General features: G+C 36.2%; 1 protein-coding gene across 39 annotated transcripts in view; it reads right to left on the bottom strand.

Annotated features, from left to right (window-relative positions):
• Window positions 1–21,951, bottom strand: part of CLASP2 (cytoplasmic linker associated protein 2) — a 175,116-nt gene that overhangs the window by 9,359 nt on the left and 143,806 nt on the right. For all 39 annotated transcript variants that reach the window (XM_082348296.1, XM_082348318.1, XM_082348329.1 and 36 more), the window contains 5 exons: window positions 19,191–19,334; window positions 11,328–11,471; window positions 9,894–10,000; window positions 8,035–8,188; window positions 4,589–4,817 (listed from right to left, as the gene is read on the bottom strand). In XM_082348296.1, coding sequence (XP_082204422.1) covers window positions 4,589–4,817; window positions 8,035–8,188; window positions 9,894–10,000; window positions 11,328–11,471; window positions 19,191–19,334 — 778 coding nt within the window. The remainder of the gene's footprint in view (window positions 1–4,588; window positions 4,818–8,034; window positions 8,189–9,893; window positions 10,001–11,327; window positions 11,472–19,190; window positions 19,335–21,951) is intronic.

Here is a 21,951-nt window from a genome sequence, read left to right as displayed (position 1 = left end):
TATAATAATTTCATTTGTATAGACCAACATTAGAACAATATTGCTGGCTTAACAAGAACTACTGCAGCAGGATCAATGCATCTCTATAAACCGCTCAAAAATCACTCCTGTGAAGTTACATTATCAGACTTTCAAAGATGTCATAAAATCATTCTGATAAGAGTATATTTTATTTCAGCTGAATAAAGGGAAATCTCAAGAAAATGCTTTGTTTCAAAGGAACTCAGTTCTCCTCTTCATGAATATAGGCTTTGTAATTATTCTAGAAGATAATTAGAAATGACCTGTCATATAATGGTCTGGACAGATGACTGACAGGAAAATAACTTCTGCCAAAGAAAGCACATAAATTATTTGATAAAAAACTGAACTATTTATGTCATACAAATGAGATAAACCTAACGTACTGAATTAATTAAGATAAAGTACAATCAACTGTATTTCCTCTTCTGACACACAGAAGCATTGTTGTTCTGTGAAAAGAACACAGGCTCTAGAGTCTCACCAAGCCTCTGCCCCTTAGCCTTTGTGTGATAGGAGCACGCTCTCAATTATTGTGGAGGTTGGGTTTTCTTATCAGTAAAATGGGAAAATAGCATGCACCTCCTAGGGTCATGGTGAGGACCTGGGCCTGAAATATGAGTCTCCCTTGAATAACAGTATCATCCTCACTAGAGGTAGTACATATTCTGGAATATTATAGTCCCCGGTAAACTTTACAAAGGTCATAATTAGAACTGGTCATTAGTGGGTATGACTTGTTAGTTTTGATAAATGTATCACTAATGTGTGTATCTGTCTGTAATATGTACAGACACATCTGAGTAAGAAAGATACTTAATAAGTCTCAGAATTTTGAAACAAATTCCTACTTGAACAAAATAATTATCTCCCACCAAAAGTTTTATATTTTAAAAACAAAATAAGGAGAAATTTTACTTGGGGGCAGGGCATAAGAGAAAAATCAAAACAGCAAAATGGAGGTCAATACATTAAAAAAGATAATGTCAGCAATGTTTACAATAAAATAATGTCAAATAAGGTCTTCCCCACCTCAAATTTAAAAAAGAAAATAGACAGTAAATGAAAACAATTATATGAAGCTTGGAACAACTATATGAAGCTTGGAACAACTACTATTTTGGTGTAACTGAAGGCTTCTCTATCTTCAAATATTTCAGAAGTCAATCAAGTATTATGCTGTGAAGAAATAACGTTCTCAAGTTGAAAAATATTCTACCCAGTTAGGTTTCAGTTATATAATTTCCAGAGATATTTTCCTTTAACAAATGAGAAATATATGATCCTTAGTAAAGGAGAAGAGAATTAGACAATAAGGGGATGATCTTGTTAAGTTGTCATAATTTTGGCTTTGTGGTACTTGTGATATATCAAGCCTCAACATGAGAAGTTGGTAAAAACACAATTCCTCAATCTCATAAAATGAAGATATTTTTCCATTTATCAAAATTACAGGCCTGGGGACAGATTCCCAGGCAGAGTACAGAGGGTTTCCACACGTGAGAGTGGGTAAGATAGGGTTTCAGAGCTCAGCTAGAACAAGAAGCGTGTCCACATGTAGTGGCAACCAGGTGTGATGTGTCAGAGCCCAAGCAGAATGGCATTGAGGCCGAGGAAGTTGAGGGTGGAATGGTAGAGCCCAGCAGGGTGGGGAGTGCATCCGCGCAAGTGAGGAGGTGGTGGCAGAGATGGAGAACTGGTTGCATACAGGAGGATTGATCAAATAAGTAAGTATATTCAAGATAACGGAAGTCAGGTTTCTCACAGGGGGTTATTAATATGGAAAGGGAGAAACTAAAATTAATCTCATGGTGCTAGACTAGAATTGGAGTTATTGGTATAAACACATAGCTTCTGACAGATACAGCAATAGATATAAATCAGCGTGCATGCGTGTATACACACGCACGTGCACACACAAACACACACACTCCCTAGCTCTAGTCACTTAGAGGTCTGGGGAGTAGTGATGTCCCACCAGCAGTGAGTACACCTAGTGCCCAGACTTTAGTCTTTAAAGACCATTTTCTGTTAAAAGAAACCAAGGATCGATCCTTGGAGAAATGGTTGATTCTAGGACTGAAGCAAGGACAGTGTAAGATTTTGCTGTGTCAGAATGTAAGAATGGGGACATGTTAAAAGGACACAAAAGCCAGCTTGAATGGGATCCTGATGGTCAAATTAAGGACAATTTGAGCATCAAAATAAATAATGACAGTTAAACATTATAGCCCATTGAATACAACAGGAAACTATGTGTATGTACAGTTATAAATATTTATTTTTTTTAAATAAATAAAATTTAAGTTTAATGAGGAACAGGATATTTACAGTTTTAAAGTACCTCTCCACAAAACACTTATTAATTACAAAATGAGTAACTTCACAGTGGAGAAGCCTGTTAGCAGCACCATAATCAAGTGATCAAAATTACATCACCAATATTGGGGCAAAGGGAAATCATGTGTTAGTTGAAAGACGCACTAACACTTCTGTGATTCTGATGCCAAGAGTACAAGATCTGAATCCAATCATAAGAAAACATCAGACAAACCTATATTGAGGGAAATGCTACAAAATAACTGGTCTTTAACCATCAAAAGTGTCACGTTCATGAAAGCCAAGAAAAGACTGAACACTGAAGGAGATGTGATGATTAAATGCAACATGACATTCTGAACTGGATACTCCACTATAAGATATTATCGGGACAGGTGGAAAAACTCTAAGGATGGGTAGTTATTAATGTAGCACTGATAGTTCCCTGATTTTGACGAATATATTATAATTATGCAGGAGACTGTCTTTGTTTATAGAAAGTATTTCCTAAAGTATTTGAAGTGATGGAGCGTCAGTTTGGCAACTTACTCTCAGATGGTTCAAGAAAAAGTTCCTTCTACTGTACTCCCAACTTTTAAGCTTTTGACTATTTTGAAATAATACTTAAAAAAAAGCCTACATATATATATGTAGGTATATATATACATATATATATATACCTATATAGTGCATATATATGTGAGATATACACATATACAGTGGAGCCGAAGCAAGAAATGTCAGTTGTGACCTCTGTGCATAAATAATTTAAAACCAATGTAAATTAAGCTGCTAAAGCTAGGTCTCAATCACCAGGCTGTTGCTACTACGCAGGGTTCCAAGGGCACTTTGCTGCTAGGTCCAATTCACACACTTCTGTTATGCTGCTATCATGACTAAACCTCAACAGCATAGTCAACTGTTTATGGTAGATTAAAACACACCAAAGTGCATAATTGTGGCGATTTTATAGATTCTTATGTAATTTAGACAGTTTGGTATGTTGTCATAATTTTGCCTTTGTGATATATGTGATATATTAAGTCTCTTAACATGACATGTTGGCCAAAATATGATTCATTGACCTCATTAGTAATCAAAGAAATTCAGAAGTGAAGATATTTTTCTATTCATCAAAATTAGAAAAATTAAAAAATAATCTGATATCTAATTTCTCAGTCTTCCTAACAATTAAGGAAATGCTCATTAGGATGACCTATTTTATATCCATCACAATGACAAAAAATAAAAACACTTAAACATTCTGGGTTGGTGAGGAAATCAGTACTACTTGAACTGGCCAAGTGTTTTGAGTTGGTAATTGGTAGTAACTCTCAAAACAAACTTACAGATATCCCTTAATTGGGCAATTCTATCCCTAGAAATCTCTTAGAATTACCTGTATATGTGCATAAATTTTATGCAGAAATATGTTCACTGACAGCAACACTGAGGGAATAAAGGGAAAATCAGAAATTACCTAAGTATGAAATCATGAGAGTGTTGAGGGGGAGACTTTCACGTTTACCTACATAAAGTTATATATTACTATACATTACTTAGTTAAGAAAAGAATTAATGGATCATGTAATTTGTAGAGGAAAAGAATGTAACTCCTTACTATTAAAAATAAGTAAAACATTTACAGTGTTTTGTACTTTATAGTCAGTTCTTATACACCTTATCCAAACCTTACTGCATACTGTGATCAGAAGGGCAGGTAACATAGCATCTGCAACCTAGGGACAAGTGAGATTCAGGAAGGTCAACCAACTTCCCAGGTGATGCAGCGTAGTGTCAGAGCTTAGACCTAAGCCAACTCCAAATCTTAATGGTAGCTTTTCCCATATTTGGTTCTTGAATGTATCTTATTAAAGAGTTTATGACTTCACACTCAAAAGGCTACTGTAAAGAATGGGTATCCTTTTCAAAGGGTTTTGTCATTCTGGTATGAAAATTAATAACTAAATGAAATGTGTCTACAGCTGGTTTCAGTTGTTTCTGGGAGGTCACTGAGGTTTTCTTGATTTCAAGAATTATATTAGGATGATTAATCTGTCTCTTATTCAGGGGAAGAAAACCACCAAACCACTAGAAATGAGCTCCTAGAAGATGGGAGAGAACGTTCCCACCCCCAAAGATCCTTACTTTTTAGGGAGTTACAATAAAAGAGCATGCATGTTTCATTTGCTTCGTTGATTACCAGTCCTCCAAAACACAGACAGTAGCAGCAGGACCCAGGACATACCATCAGGAAACTGGTCAGCATCATCATCAAACATGGCTTCCTTGAGGGCAGACTTATTGAAGGGACTGATGCTATCTGAGTAGTTATACGGATTATAGTCTCGAGAGCGTGGAGAGGAGTGAGCAGGCATCGAATGGAGCAATGAAGCTTTATTATCAAGGGCTGTTTGGCTTGAGTCAGTAGCATCACCTCCTGCTCTTGGGTCAGACATCCCAGGACCGCCACATGTCTATTAATGGGAAGGGGAAGGCAGAGCAAATTAACTCCTTTTTAAACCTCTTTGAAATTCTACAAAGATATTTCCCTACTGCTTCAAAGGCTGTTTTAAAAAGGTAACAATAACCAGCCAAAAAAAAATTAAGTAATGGAAATCAACATGATGAGTTAAAACTTAACATTCAAAAAGTCACAGTTTATAGAAGAGATGTAAGGAAACCACAGCCATAGGGGCAAATGAGAACTGTAAAAGAATGCTGTCTCTCCTCCTAGAGAATGGACTAGAGGACAGGGGAGGGGGAAGCGTAAGCTGGGACAAAGTGAGAGATTGGTAGTGTATATATGGACATATATACACTACCAAATGTAAGATAGATAGCTAGTGGGAAGCAGTCGCATAGCACAGGGAGATCAGCTTGGTGCTTTGTGACCAGCTAGAAGGGTGGGATAGGGAGGATGGGAGGGAGGGAGACGCAAGAGGGAAGAGATATGGGGATATATGTATATGTATAACTGATTCACTTTGTTATAAAGCAGAAACTAACACACCATTGTAAAGCAATTATACTCCAATAAAAATGTTAAAAAAAAAAAAAAAAGAATGCTGTCTCTAATGATTCCTATAGTTTCCTTGCCAGTGGCTTGATCAAGCAATATATACAATGTGATTAGCAACAGTTTCTCTATGCCAGTTAAAGATACAAAAGGACTTTCATTAGCAACACTTTCATTAGCAACACAGAACTAAAAGCTCCCAGATTTCATTATTAAGGTTGTAAATTATACAATGACAGTATGTCAACAAAGTATAAGAAAACCAAATTAAAAAAAGGCCTACTTAAGAAAAAATTAAGAAGTCCCAAAAGGACTGCATAACTTTTGGAAGGATGCCTGATGGAGTTCGGGCACATTAACATACTTATCAAAATATCAATTATGATCATCAATATCACCATTACCACCGTCTACTGAGCAACTCTGTGCCAAGTCGTTAGCTAGGTGCTTCACAAATACCCTTTAAATATTTGCTGTGCGCCTATTCCATGCTAGGTATTACTCTTGGCACTGGGGATATATTCTTGAACAAACGAAAGAATGCTGTCTATCCTCATGAAGTTTACATTCTAGTGGAGGGACAGAGACATTAAGAAAACATAATGAATGAGTAAAGTATGTGGTACAGTAGGAGGTAATTAGTGTATGGGAGGCAGTACAGTATTAAAGGGATCATGAGTGCCGAGGTGGGAGAGAGGAGGCTGAAGATTAAATAGGGTGGTCACTGAGAAGCTACTGGAGCAAAGACTTGGAGGAAGTGAGAAAACTGGCCATGGCTATCTGCAGGAAGAATGTTTAAGGCAGAGGGAATAGCCAAGACAAAGGCCCCGAGGCAAAAGCATGCCCAGCGCAGTGGTTAAGAATCTGCCTGCCATTGCAGGGGACACGGGTTCGATCCCTGGTCCAGGAAGATCCCACATGCCGTGGAGCAACTAAGCCCATGCGCCACAACTACTGAGCCTGCGAGCCACAACTACTGAGCCCGCGCACCACAACTACTGAAGCCCACAAGCTCTAGGGCCCGCGTGCTGCAACTACTGAAGCCCACATGCTGCAACTACTGAAGCCCACACGCCTTGAGCCTGTGCTCCACAACGAGAAGCCACTGCAATGAGAAGCCGGTGCACCACACGAAGAGTAGCCCCTGCTCGCCACAACTAGAGAAAGCCCACGTGCAGCAACAAAGACCCAACAGAGCCAAAAAAAAAAAAAAAGCATGCCCAGTAAGTTGAAGGAACAGCAAGGAAGCATGTAGCTAAAGCAGAGGAGAGTAGTAGGAGATGAGGCCAGAGAGATAACAAGGGAAAAAAGTCTACTGTATAGACTGTGGCTTATATTTTGAAGATAGAGTCAACAGATTTCCTGCTGGACCAAGTAGGGAGGATGAGAAAAAGAGATGGGACAAGGACAACTGTTCTGTCCAAGGTTTTTGGCTGAGCAACTAGCACTGCTATCAACTGAGACAGAAAAGAACAGTTTAGGAGGAAAGATCAGAAGTTCAAACAGGCAGATGGATGTATGAATCTGGAAATCAGGAGAAAGGTCTGGGCTGGATGGAGTCATATGATTTATTACATGCATAATAATTTTTAAGGTATGCAGTAATATCCCTATTTTCCTTCGGAAGACATGGAGGCTTAGAAGTGATAATCTGACTAGTGAGTAAATGCCAAACTCACTTCTGCCAGAATCCACTACTTGGGCTCCTGACACTGTACCCTGCTATCACTGGGGAGAAAGTCTCAATTAAGCAGTGACTCTTACTAACCTGTTATTGGTACCATAGGCAGCTTTTGGGGTAGGGAACCTCAAATACGAGTGATAAGCAGGTTTTTGGCATCCAGTTTACTAGGCTCATCTGCCATACAGGCACGGGGAGAAAAACAATAGCAGGAAAGAAGTCAGGAAGCAGAGCAGGGAGCCCTGTAGAGATTTGCTGAAGCATTGCAATGTTCTATAATTTTGTAAACACTGAGAAACCACAGATTCCACAGGAAATGGTGGGGTAGCTTGTTTTGAGAAAAGTCTAAGCTGTGAGAGAAAAGTCTAAGAAGAAGCAGAGTTAAAAAAAAAAAAACTTTTTTGTATAATGGCGGGGTAACAAACTGAGCAATAATATTCACAAATGTCAGAAAGATGGGTCATAACATTCTTAATTGGAACCGCAGAAACTGATGAAACAAATCACTATCACTACACTGAACAGGAATAAAAAAGGTTTAAACACCTTATTTTGTCCTACAAGAGCCACGTGATCTGGCCCATGTTCCTATACTGGCTTTCATCCTGGTTCTCAACTGTACAAAGCTTGCTCCCATCTAAGTGTCTTTGCACTTGTTATTTCATTTATGGAATTCTTCTCTCCTAGATCTTGTATGGCTTTACTTAGGTCTCAATGCAAATGTCATCTTCCCTTACAACTTAATCTGAAATAGATTCACTTTACATTCTAACCTAGAACTCCACAGTACTCATCTCTACCCAAAAATATATGAGGAACTTGAGGGCAGTGACTCTGCCCAGAGCAGTGCCTGGCACATGGCAGATACTCAGTAAATACTGAGTAACTGACCCCTGGAAAATTATCTTTGAAAATGACAGAAAACAAAGTTTAAAAATAAAATCAAAAACTCTTAATGAAAACATGTGCAATGTAATAATGTTCAAATACTCACTGAATCGCCTTCATCTTTTTTAGAATCCCTTTTCAATGGCTCATTCATATCTTCTTGACTGCGGAAGCTGAAATTCTGAATTGCTTCAGTGACACCTCTAAGAGAGCTATAAATATCTTCAGAATTCATATTTTCTGTGTCATAATCAAATGCACTATGAAAAAGACAACAATTAATTTTTATTTATGTGTAGTTTTAAAATACAAATACATATGAGGAGATTACACAGGATATTTATAAAGACAGGATTAGAGAATGTATATGCTCTAAAGCATAATGAGCAAAATGAAACCTGACAGCTACAAATGGCTAAAGAACATGTCCCACTGTTTGCCCATCAAGGGCAGCTTACAGTGACTCTAGAATGCACAGCCCTTAACAACTGGCTTGTCTTTTCACCTTCAGAAATGTTCTGACTAACCAGAGGCCAGCAAATTACGACCCCTGAAATCTAAGAATTTTTTTTACATTTTTAAATAGTTGAGAAAAAAAATCGAAACAATAACATTTCATGACACAAGAAAATTACATAAAATCCAAATTTCAGTGTCCATAAATAAAATTTTGGAACATAGCAATGCTGATTTATTTAGCTATTATCTATGGCTATTTTCACACTACAGAAGCAGAGCTGAGTAGAGGTGACAAAGACTGCATTGCCTGCAAGGCCTAAAATATTTACCATATGGCCCTTTACAGAGAATTTGCTAACCCCTGTGGTTAACGCACAATAATGGTACTGCTTAAAGAGGAGATAAATGTATTTTACACAAATCTGTAAGAAGGCTGAGAATTTTTAACAGTGAACATAAGTGTTACTGATCTGAATTCTATAATCAGATTCTAAACTTCAACTGAGTCTGGAATTTAGCCATCAAAATTGTCATATATGTATAACATGGAAAAAACAGGCTAGATGATAAATTTGCAATTGGTCTGCAGTATAATGAAGCATCTTATAATTGTAATGAATATGATGAAGCATATGTTATGGTATATGGTTAATAACAAAAATGAAGCTGGTAAGTACAAATATGACCCGCTAGACAAAGTTTTTTAATTTTTAAATTTTTATTTTATTTTATTTTACTTTTTTTGGCTGCAAGCCTTGCGGGATATCTTAGTTCCCCGACAAGGGATTGAACCTGTGCACCCTGCAGTGGAAGCGTGCAGTCCTAAGCACTGGACCGCCAGGGAATTCCCTAGGCAAAATTTTTTAAAAGGCCCGGAGATGGGAAAAAATGTTAATCCATTAATGAGTTAAGAACTTCATCTGAAATATAGCCCATGCTTGAACTGCACAAGTGTGTGAAAATTTCACATGTCTTATTAAGGATCAATCTCACAGTCACATCTTTTCCTAACTATACATATTGCCATTTTATATTTAACCCTTCCCTATTTGTTTTTCTTTATTTTTACATTTTTGTCTATAAGGTTAATTTTTTCTTCTATTTTTAGAGGTGGCTGGCCAATATTAGATCTAAATATTCATCATTATAACTTGACCTCATCACTTATATTGAGTATTATAATTGAAAGACACAATTGGCAATTAATGGATTTATACAGCATATCTGAGAAACATAACTATGCTATTTAATGCAACAAGCAGTAATTTCCAAAAGCTGTGTCCCTAAGTTTTCCTGTCACTTACAAAAAACAGTTCCATATCCTATACATTATTATCATCTAAAGGGTTAGTTTTGGAATAAACATTTTTTGAATTTGCTAAGTTTCTATGTGTCTAAGACCTTTCAAGTTGAGTAGAAATCAACTGGAATTATATTAATGTCTGTTTTTCTGAGAATGGGGAATCTACAAATACAAACCATGATGGAAAATAACCCTTTTATTACCTTGGAGATAAAGTATTCTGTGACGTGTTGGTAGGAGAAGTAAGAGGACTGGACCAGTTGGCAGGTGACCGTGGTGTTGGTCTTGTCAAAGGACTCCCCATGGAACCCTGATGGACAGTCAAATAAACATTAACATATGACCGGTAGTTCAACCAAAAGGCTCTTCAGGAAGCCATACAACCAAGATGTTGAACAACATGAGAGAGCCATACTTATAGGTCATTATTTTAAATATTCATGTACTTATCTCTAGTTTCTGTGGGAAAAAACTTTCTTCCCATTCAGAAATCTAGCTCTTTAAGCCTTTTTATTGTTCTCCTCACACACTTCCTTCTCTCAAATATGACAATATCTTTTTCCTCAAAGATTAAACAAGATCCCAAATTAACAATTTTAAATTAGCTCCCTTTTCTGAGCCAATTTTCCTTCCTCCAACCATTATGAATTCTCAAATTCTGTTCCCTCTTGAGTTTGATTTACAAATGATTTTTACAAAGACACCAAAGGAATAGAATCTGGTCATGTTAGTAATTTTCCTATCTCTTAAAATATAACGAAACAATACCTTCTCCTTTTATTTTTTAAAATTTTTTTATTTTTATTTTTTTGGCCATACCGCACAGCTTGTGGGATCTTGGTTCTCTGACCAGGGATCGAACCCAGGCCCTCAGCAGTGGAAGTGAAGAGTTCTCAACAGTGGACCACCAGGGAATTCCCCCTTCTTTTAAAAAAACTGACTTTGGTCCCAAGAAATTGTTCTCAGATTGCTCTCCCCTTAGACATTACCTTAATCCTGCCATAAGTGCATCTACTTTCTCCTTTCCCCATTAGCAAAGGTATCGCTCTCTTTGTCTTTTTAAAACTTAAGTTCAATTCTTCAGGCATATTATGTAAATGGTTTGATACCATTTAGATATAACACTAATGTTTCATTTACTCAGATCTTACTTCTCCAAAACAAAATCCTGTGTTATCCAACCACCTATGGGCTGACAAGCCTGTTATTATTAAATGTGAACACACCCTTTAAAGCACTACCCTCCTCGGGCCTTATTTGTTATTCCTGGAATAAGTCATCCTTTCTGGTCCTCAAATAAGGACTGGTTCATCTAAAGAGCATGTCCTAATTCTCATGGCTTGCAAAGCTGATGCCCTCATCTAAGTTCTGCTACATTTCACTTTCCTTGTTCATACCCTGGCCACCGTTCACCACCATCCTAATGTACACCAAATTATAATAGAAACATGATAGGCCTAAGAACGCTATTCTTTCCAGGAAAATATTTAATTCTGCTCAGGAAATGCTGCCCAATGCAGATGCAAAAATTGTACATTAGGATCAAAGTTTACTTCATGTAAAAAAAAAAAAAAAAAGCAATTATTGTTAACTAGTCATCATATTATACAATGGCCAAGAAAATAACTGAAAAAGACCTGGGTTCCATTGCCAGTGTTTCGAAGGTGATTATGAAGAAGTTTGGTAGCACCATCCTGAAAAGTTTTTGGTAAAGCTCCTAATAACATTGTAAACTCTGGGGTATTGAGTTCAAATAAGGAAATCAGGACTGACTGCGCTGCCTAGAAAAGAAAGACATACAAGAAGCATATGAATATATTTTGGTTATTCAAAGGAGACCATTTTCTTCACTCAACATTTCTGTTCAGTAGTGCAAGGCCATCTTTCCCAGGGAAAAAGATGTTCTTATATTCTTTCAAATTTCTTTGCTGGAAGAATAAAATCAAAAACTATTTGACTTACCATTTATTTTTTGAAAGTAAGATAGGAATATGAAAAGTATAACAAATACAACCTAACAATCAATGGCAAAAGTCAACCATACAGTTTCTAGGATTACTCCGTCAATATATGCTCCTACTTCAGTTTTCCTAAAAAAATTATTACAAGAAGAAAGATGGATGGAAATAAGGAACTACATCCCTAAACTATACAAAGCCCATCAAGAGCAACTTAGCACTTTAATTTTCATTTTCTCAATATAGGATTCTTTTTTTTTTTTTTAATTTATTTCTTTATTTCTTTTTGGCTGCATCAGGTCTTAGTTGCAGCACGCAGGATCTTTCGTTGTGGTGTGTGGGCTCTAAAGTGCATGGGCTCAGTAGTTGCGGCGTGCAGGCTCTGTAGTTGTGGTGTGCAGGCTCCAGAGTGTATGGGCATTGTAGTTGCAGCACGTGGGCTCTCTAGTTGTGGCACGCAGGCCCAGTTGCCCTGCGGCATGTGGAACCCCAGTTCCCCGACCAGTGATCAACCCATGTCCCCTGCATTGGAAAGCTGATTCTCAACCACTGGACCACCACGTAAGTCCCATTATATGATTCTTAAATTAACTAGCTGTATTTAGTCTTCTCTCAAAGCAGCTAATCTTAACAAATCTACAATTCAAAGCTAAAACTAGTCTAATGTTTCTGTGGAAATGGGAACAAAAGCAAGGTTATTCAGATCAGTTAAGAAAACATAAATTTCCTTTCTTCTTCTAAAGTAATCAATTGAGTTATTAAAAGCCACACTGTGAAATTCTGATTACACAGAAACTTAATTGAGAGGAGAAAGAAATCCAAATAGTTCACGATCATGACTTGTATGTAAATGTGCACATCTTGTTCTGGACCCTTTCTGACCCCACTCTATGAAAACCTAAGTGTTCCATGTTTATGACAGCTAATAAACAACAGGAGGGGAATGGTGAAATTAAGTTACATTGGCACAATGGCATACTACACAACACAGCCTTGAAAGATGATGTAGCTCTATACATGAAGAGACTGGGAGAGGACTATTACATACTGCTGAAGGAAAAAATTATAAAACAGCTGTAACCTAAGCCCATTTTGTTAAAAACAACAACAAAGTATACATTGTGTGGGTGTGTACTCTAACATGTTAATAGTGTTTAAATAAAGCTATTTGCATTTTGAAACAAAACTTTATGATCTTGTGTCTTTTTGGAACCTAAACAGTGAAAGGATCTCAAGTTAATTTGAGCAAATGAATTAATAATTGTTAAGGTATATTTTATTCCACCTAGATTTTATTTTGGTGTATGAGATGCAGCTTTATTTTCTCTCTAGAAACAGACAGTCCAACTGTTCCCAAACCAATGAGTGCAGCCTTTCCTCATGACTCAACGTGACACCCTTATCATGAACTAATCTTCTATATAAACCTGTTTCTCTGGACCCTCCTTTATATTCCATTGATCTTTGTCTATTTCTGCATCAAATAATACAGGTTTAAATCGCATGATTTAAAATGCAATAGCTTTATTTTTTATTTTAATTTTAAAATTTATTTTTGGCTGCATTGGATCTTCATTGCTGTGCGCAGGCTTTCTCTAGTTGCGGTGAGCAGGGGCTACTCTTCCTTGTGGTGCAAAGGCTTCTCATTGCGGTGGCTTCTCTTGTTGTGGAGCACGAGCTCTAGGCACGTGGGCTCAGTAGTTGCGGCACACAGGCCCTAGAGCGTGTGGGCTTCAGTAGTTGCGGCGCGTGGTCTCAGTAGTTGTGGCTCACAGGCTCTAGAGCGCAGGCTCAGTAGTTGTGGCGCACGGGCTTAGTTGCTCCGTGGCATGTGGGATCTTCCTGGACCAAGGATCGAACCCGTGTCCCCTGCATTGGCAGGTGGATTCTTAACCACTGCACCACCAGGGAAGTCCCTGCAATAGCTTTAGTATATTTTGATGAAGTCCTTCATTTCTGTTAGTTTAATGTCACATTTATTTTACTAGCTACATTTTACATTTATTTAAAAATAAATTTTCCAGTCTTTAAATAAAAGTAACACATACTCGTGGATTTAAAAAAAAACAACAAAAAACCTTTAGAAAAGGTTTTATAGTTCTCAATCCCCTGTTCAGCTCTCCAGAGAGTTCTTTGTAATGCTTGTTTTTGCTGATTGTTAGGTACACATGGGCTTATATAATTTTTTCTTGATTTATCAGTTAGAAACATTTTCTGGTGATTTCCTACTACATTAGATGAAAACTTAGGTTCCGTTCAATATCAGCCCTACCTCTCCTACCCTCTTCTCCCTTACACAACATAGCTAGTCCATTTTTGTCACATTAGTCAAAATAATGTTTAAAAACATAAATCAGATCATATCATTCCCTTACTTAAAACATGTCAGTCAATGGTTTCTACAGTCCCATCAGTATTCTTGGTCTTGGAATATTTCCAATTCTTAATTTTGATGAAATCCAACTGATCTGTTTTTTCTTTTTGTTGTTTGTGCTTTTGGTTAGAATCCATTGCCAAATCCAAGGTCATGAAGATTTATCCCTCTTTTAAGATTTTTCTAGGTTTAGCTTTTACATTTAAGTCTTTGATCATTTTGTATTAATTTTTGTATATGGTATGAGGTACGGGTTCAACTTCATTCTTTGGCATGTGGCTATTTAGTTGTCCCAGCACAATTTGTTGAAAAGACTATGATTTCCTTATTGAATGGTCTTTGCACCCTTGTTGGAAATCAATTGGCCATAAACACAGGTTTTTTTCTGGACTCTCAATTCTATTCCACTGGTCTTTATGTCTAGCCTTATGCCAGTACCACACTGTGTTGATTACTATTACTTTGTATTAGGTTTTGAAATCTGGAAGTGTAAAGTCCTCCTACTTTGGTTTTTTTTTTCAAGGCTCTTCTGGCTATTAGGGGTCCCTTGGAATTCCATTATGAATTTTGGAATCAGCTTGTCAATTTCTACAAAGCCAGCTGGGAATATGGTAAGGATTACACTGAATTTGTAGATCACTTTGGGAAGTATTGCCATCTTAAGAATATTAAGTCTTCTGATCCAAGAACATGGGAAGATTTTCCATTTATTTAAATCTTCTTTAATTTCTTTCAATATTATTTCATAGTTTCTACTATAAATTTTGCACTTCCTTTTAAAATTTTATCCCTATTTTAATCTTTTTAATGCTACTGTAAATGGAATTGTTTTCTTAATTTCATTTTTGGATTGTTCAAGTGTTTAGAAATACAATTGATTTTCCTATATTGATTTTGTATCCTGCAACCCTGCTGAATGTATTTATTAGTTCTAATGGTTTTTTAGTGATTCTGAAGGATTTTCTATATATAAAATTGTATCATTTGCAAACAGAAATAGTTTTACTTTTCTTCCTTTCTCTCTTTTTTTTCTTCTTTCTGGCCTAACTATCCTGGCTAGAAACCGGCAAACCCTGCTACAATGTTGTACAGAAATGGTGAGAGCAGACATCCATGTCTTGTTCCTGACTTTATGGAGAAAACATCCAATCTTTCACCATTAAGTAGCTGTGGATATTAGTAATAGCGGTAGAGGTGCCCTGTATTGGGTTTAAGAAGTTCCCTTCCCTTGATAGTTTGTTTAGTTTACGATTTTTTGTTTTTGTTTTAATCATGAAAGATGTTAGATCTTGCCAGATGCCTTTTCTGTTGAGATAATCATGTGGTTTTTGTCTTTTTACTATTGATATGGAGTACTACAATAGACTTTCAGATGTTAACCTTACATTCCTGGGATAAATTACACATGGTCTTGGTGTATAATTCTCTTTTTATATGTTGCAGAATTTGGTTTGCCAGGATTAAAAGGGTCCATATTTGTAAGAGACGTTGATCTGTAGTTTTCTTTTTGTGTGTGATGTCTTTGGGTTTCTTTTCAAGATAAAACTGTCCTCACAGAATGAGGTGGAAAGTGTTCCTTCTTCTTCTGTTTTTTAAGGGAGAGTTTGTGAAGAACTGATATTAATGCTTGGTAGAACTCACCAGTTAAACCATCTGAGCCTGGGCTTCTCTTTGTGGGTGGTTTTTTGATTACTAAATCAAACTCTTTACTTGTTCTATTGACTTCTTGAGTCACTTTTGGTAGTTTGTGCCTTTCTAGAGATTTGTCCATTTCATCTAAGTTAACTACTTATTGGCATACAATGTTGTAACATTCCTTTATAATCCTTTTTATTTCTGTAAGGTTAGTAATAATATTCCCTCTTTCATTTCTAATTCTAGTAGTTTGAGTCTTCTCTTTTTTTCTGTCAATCTAGCTAAAAGTTTGCCAATACTGTTGATCTTTCCAAAAAACACAACTTTTGGTTTCACTAATTTTCTCTATTGTTTTTCTATTCTCTATTTTATTAATTTCTGCTTAATCTTTATGTTTTTTGTCTTGTTTGGCTTGGTTTTAAAAATTGAAGTACAGCTGCTGTACAATATTATATGTTATAGGTGTACAATATAGTGATTCACAATTTTTAAAGGTTATACTTCATTTATACTTATTATAAAATATTGGCTCTATTCCCCATTGTACAATATATCTTTGTGACTGATTTTATACCTAATAGCTGGTACCTCGTAATTCCCCACTCCCATATTGCCCCTCTCCTGCTGGTAACCACTGGTTTGTTCTCTGTATCTGTGAATATGCTTCTTTTTTGTTATATTCACTAGTTTGTTATATTTTGTAGATTCCACATGTAAGTGATATCATACAGTATTTGTCTTTCTCTGTCTGACTTATTTCACTTAGTATAATGCCCTCCAAGTCCATCCATGTTGCTGCAAATGGCAAAATCCCGTTCATTTTTATGGCAGAGTAGTATTCCATGGCATATATATACCTCACATCTTCTTTATCCATTCACCTGTTTGTTTGTTTTTTTTAAGATTATTATTTTTTTGATGTGGACCATTTTTAAAGTCTTTATTGAATTTATTATAATATTGTTTCTGTTTTATGTCTTGGTTTTCTGGCCCTGAGCCATGTGCAATCTTAGCTCCCTGAGCAGGGATCAAACCCACAACCCCTGCATTGGAAGGCGAAGTCCTAACCACTGGACTGCCAGGGAAGTCCCTTCATTCATCTGCTGATGGACACTTAGGTTGCTTCCATCCGTATCTTGGCAATTGTAAATAATGCTGCTATAAACATTGGGGTGCATGTATCTTTTCAAATTATTTCAAACATTTCAAATAATGTTTTTTTTTTTAAATTAATTAATTAATTTATTTTTGGCTGCATTGGGTCTTCATTGCTGTGCGTGGGTTTTCTCTAGTTGTGGTGAGCAGGAGCTACTCTTTGTTGCGGTGCAAAGGCTTCTCATTGCGGTGGCTTCTCTTGTTGCAGAGCACGGGCTCTAGGCACACGGGCTCAGTAGTTGTGGCTCGTGGGCTCCAGAGCACAGGCTCAGTAGTTGTGGCACACAGGCTTAGTTGCTCCACGGCATGTGGGATCTTCCTGGACCAGGGCTCGAACCCATGTCCCCTGCATTGGCAGGCGGATTCTTAACCACTGCGCCACCAGGGAAGTCCCTATTTTTAGTTTTTCGAGAAACCTCCATAGTGTTTTCCACAGTGGCTGCACCAATTTACATTCCCCAAAACAGTGTATAACAGGGTTCCCTTTTTTCCACATCCTCGTCAACATTTGTTACCTGTGTTCTTTTTGATAATAGCCATTCTGACCGGTATGAGGTGATATATCATTGTGGTTTTGATTTGCATTTCCCTGATGATTAGCGATGTTGAGCATCTTTTGCTGTGTCTGTTGGCCATCTGCATTTCCTCTTTGGAAAAATGTCTATTCAGTTCTTCTGCGTATTTTTCAATTGGGTTGCTCATTGTTTTGATGTTGAGTTGTATGAGTTGTTTATAAATGTTAAGATATTTATCCCTTATTGGTCATATCATTTGCAAATATTTTCTTCCATTCAATAGGTTGTCTTTTTGTTTTGTTTATGGTTTCCTTTGCTCTGCAAAATCTTTTAAGTTTAATTAGGTCCCATTTGTTTATTTTTATTTCCTTTGCTTTAGGAGATGGATCCAAAAAAGTATTGCTGTGATTTATGTCAGAAAGTGTTCTGCCTATGTTTTCCTCTAGGACTTGTACAGTCTTACATTGAGGTCTTTAATCCATTTTGAGTTTATTTTTGTATATGGTGATAGACAATATTCTAATTTCATGCTTTTACACGTAGCTGTCCAGTTTTCCCAGCACTAGTTATTGAAGAGATTATCTTTTCTCCATTGTATATTCCTGGCTACTTTATCATAGGTTAATTGACCACGTGTGCATGGGTTTTATTTTTTATTTTTATTTCCTTTGCTTTAGGAGATGGATCCAAAAAAGTAGTACTGTGATTTATGTCAGAAAGTGTTCTGCCTATGTTTTCCTCTAGGACTTTTACAGTCTTACATTTAGGTCTTTAATCCATTTTGAGTTTATTTTTGTATATGGTGATAGAGGATATTCTAATTTCATGCTTTTACATGTAGCTGTCCAGTTTTCCCAGCACTAGTTATTGAAGAGATTATCTTTTCTCCATTGTATATTCCTGGCTACTTTATCATAGGTTAATTGACCACGTGTGCATGGGTTTTATTTCTGGGCTTTCTGTTCTGTTCCATTGATCTATGTGTCTGTTTTTGTGCCAGTACCATACTGTTTTGATTATTCTGGCTTTGTCAACAGAGCTAGATACAGAATGCAAGAAACGAATGATTAGGGTTGAAGAGAAGTCTCAGGAAGAAGGTGAAAAGAACAGAGGAGGGTCTAGAAAGGAACTCCCCAGAAAATAAATAACCTATGTTTTTGAGCATATGGAAAATCTTAGCCATGAGCATATGACAGAGATGTTGAACCTAACAACAAGTACTTAAAAAACATGTGGGGGAAAAAAAAGGAAAATGAAAAGGTAAATTATTAACACCAGGACAAATAAAGCTTCTGTAAGGAAGGAGGCTGTAATAAACCACTTGGCGTAGGGGTGAATATTTCCACAGTCAAAATTAAATCTTTTCTATTGAGTACCAACAACTGATTCATAAGTATTTTGAAGGTTATGGGGAAAGACATAGGAAAGAATATGGGAAAGTTAAGTTTTAATTTATAAAGGTAGACAGACATATATAATGACTAAATTTATCAACAGATCAATAAATAATGCCTAAAATTAATAAATCAAGAAACAGTGCAAGCTCTTATGTGAAATATATAGGTAAATGCGAGGGGAAAGATTTGAAATATTTTGAATGGCTATAAGATTAGAGGTTGGGAGGACTGTTTCAAAGACAGTTATCTTTAATTCTAAGTTTGAAAATTATACTCATATTAATTGGATAAAATTTAAAATAAAATTTAAAAGAGAAGATTTTTTTTAAAAAGGTCTTTATATCACCAGGTAAGTAACTCTATGCTAACTGGTAACATCCTGAAAATATTAGCTTCCTTCACTGGCAATCCAAAATGACTGACTTGCTTTTCTAATTTATCTTCTAAATCTTAAATTAAAACATACCTTCCGAACATCAGAACTTTTGGGTTCTGTTGTCCAAGTGATGACCCGAGACACTGCCAGGCGAGTTTCACTGGAATTTATAAAATCTCCTGGATCCATCTGTTTGGCCAGAGTTTCTATGTATTTGAGGATAGCAACCTTCACCTGCAGAGGGATGCACAATGAAAGAGGACAATCAGCTGGTCATTGAGGGGCAATGATAACACTTCAGAAATAATTAGGTGACTTTTTTTTTTTTTTTGGCTGTGCTGTGTGGCATGTGGGATCTTAGTTCCTCCACGGGTGATCAAACCCATGCTCCCTGCAGTGAAAGCGCGGAGTCTTAACCACTAGACGGTCAGGAATCCCTAGGTGATTATTTTTTTGACAAATACACAATGAATAAGCAACAACAAAAGAGAAGTTATACAATCACCTACCTACCAGAGGTACAAGTATACGATAATGTGGATTTTTTTCACACACAGCAGAACTTATAAGTTTCATTCCCCGTGTTTGAACAACTGCTAAAGACTCTCTTGATAAGATTAGACACTTCTCCTTGAGTCTGCCTTCAGAGCTTACAGCTGACTCTTGTCTAGATTTCCCTAGGAACCAGTCTTTATAAATCGAAGTACAATTTGCCTCTTGGAGAAATGAATCAAAGAATTTTGGAAATAAGGTATTATAAATCAACTGGGTAATCAAGGTGGGCAATACAGGTTTTTGGCAAACATACAGTAAGACTCACACAATGAGATCAGGTTCCTTAATAGGTCCATCAACTGCTAGAACTACATCTCAAAATAAACGTGACAAAAAAGTTTTACACAAGTACCACTGGAGGAGAGACAATACTTATCTGTATAAAAGAACTATCATATATGAGTTTAAAAAGTCTTATTATTCTCCCAGGAATTCCTGATGTGTGGGTGGCATGGTGGGTAGGTGTGTGGTAGGATGCAGGCTTCAAAATAAGCAGGAGGTGGGGCAAAGCACACATGCTTCTCTCTTAGATGCAGCCTTCTTTATCCTTAGAGTAAGCCATTGTTAAATAATCTCCCCTTTCTCAGGTATGTTGGGGTAGAAAAAAAGTTTGAGAACCACTGTTTTTAAAGTCACATCTAATGTTCTAGGATTTCTAAGTAATGGTTCTCTAAGACTTTACCAGTGCCCTTTAGAAATGGCACCTGGCACAGTGCACAGTCCTTCTATACAGCAGATTCTAAACACATATTAAATGCTGATTTGCTGACTTAGAAAAGGGAAGGTTTAAATATATGATTAAAATAGTGACTTTGAAAAAATATTGTCAAAGATTAAGGTAATCAGGTTTTCTATACTCCTTCCCTTATTATTGATCTTAAGATGTCATTTTTCTCACTCAATCCAAATAAGGTCTCTGGGAAGTACTAAGCCAAGTTAATATATAGGAAGTAATATGTTAAAATTCTGACTCTTGTACATTTTCCCCCTTCTGCTTCCAGTTTAAAAAAACAGAATGCATCAACTTACATTCTTCATTTCATAATAAATGAATTTTAAGAAGTAACTATAACTTTAAGAAATGTACTGAAAAAAACAAGAATTAACCTATCAGCCATCATGAGTGGAGAGGGGAGAGGGAAAGAGATTTATGGTTACTTTTGCAGTAGCAGGCCCAACTAAATTATGGCAGCACATAACATTCTGGATTCTTGAAGCCACGTCACCTTCTATCAGTGTGACTGGCTGAAAGGTGACTATAGTAAATCAAAGAATGAACATCAATGTATTTTGTTTTTTTGAATATATTTATTTGCACTATGTGAGACTCAATTCCATGTCTTGGCAATTTATAGAGAGGCATGTAAAGTTTTTAAAGGGTTTCACAGAATAGGTGTGTTTACTATACCAAAGGCAAAATAACCATGAAACACATATAATCATTTGAAAATTTTCATTTTGGTAGAATATTTCACAAGGTTCTATACATAGTCTGTACTCTGAATAACATAAACATGCATTCTTCTTCAGAGAGGAAAAACAATATAGTTGCTAAGGTGCGTATAATTCTAAACCTGTTTGTGAAACTCAGAAAAAAAAGTCAACAAAATTCCATTTATTTTAAAAAATATTACTCAAATAAAATCTCTCTGTATGTGATTTCCCCCTATTTTATTGCTTCTTTTCTGACATTTACCCACATGATACTCTGTGAGAGATGTAAAATTTTATCTGAAAGATCCAGCACTTCTTCAATAAAGAATTTTTATGCATCTCATACTCAAGTTATTTGTGTTTTTCTACAACCTGTTAAGTTTTTAATTCTTAATCCTGTCACCCATCTGAAAGTTACCTTTATTTTCAGCATAAGGTGTAGCTCTAATAGAACATCTCCTTGCTATCCTAAAACATCAATTTATGAGTTGAAGAGTGATTTTCCCCTACAGCTTTACATGTGTGTGCATATAATATGTGTGTATATATAATACATAAAAGCCAAGTATATACTATGTTCGTATTATATATTATGGTTTATATATAATACACATATATTATACATAGACTGTTTCTCTAAAAGCCCTATATACAAAAGCCATATATACATATATGCATACAGGTATACATGGCTTTTAGAGAAACAGTCTAGGTATATGTATTATATATATGTATATGTATATATAGGGCTTTTAGAGAAACAGTCTGTGATTCGAGTCTCCAGTATGACTTTTTTTTTTTTTAATAAATTTATTTATTTTATTTATTTTACTTTTGGTAGTGTTGGGTCTTCATTGCTGCA

This window comes from Balaenoptera borealis (genome assembly GCF_965194805.1).
Source record: "Balaenoptera borealis genome assembly, chromosome: 12".
Classification (NCBI taxonomy): domain Eukaryota; kingdom Metazoa; phylum Chordata; class Mammalia; order Artiodactyla; family Balaenopteridae; genus Balaenoptera; species Balaenoptera borealis.
The sequence above is the reverse complement of the archived record's forward strand: the minus strand, read 5'-3'. Positions and strand labels throughout refer to the sequence as shown.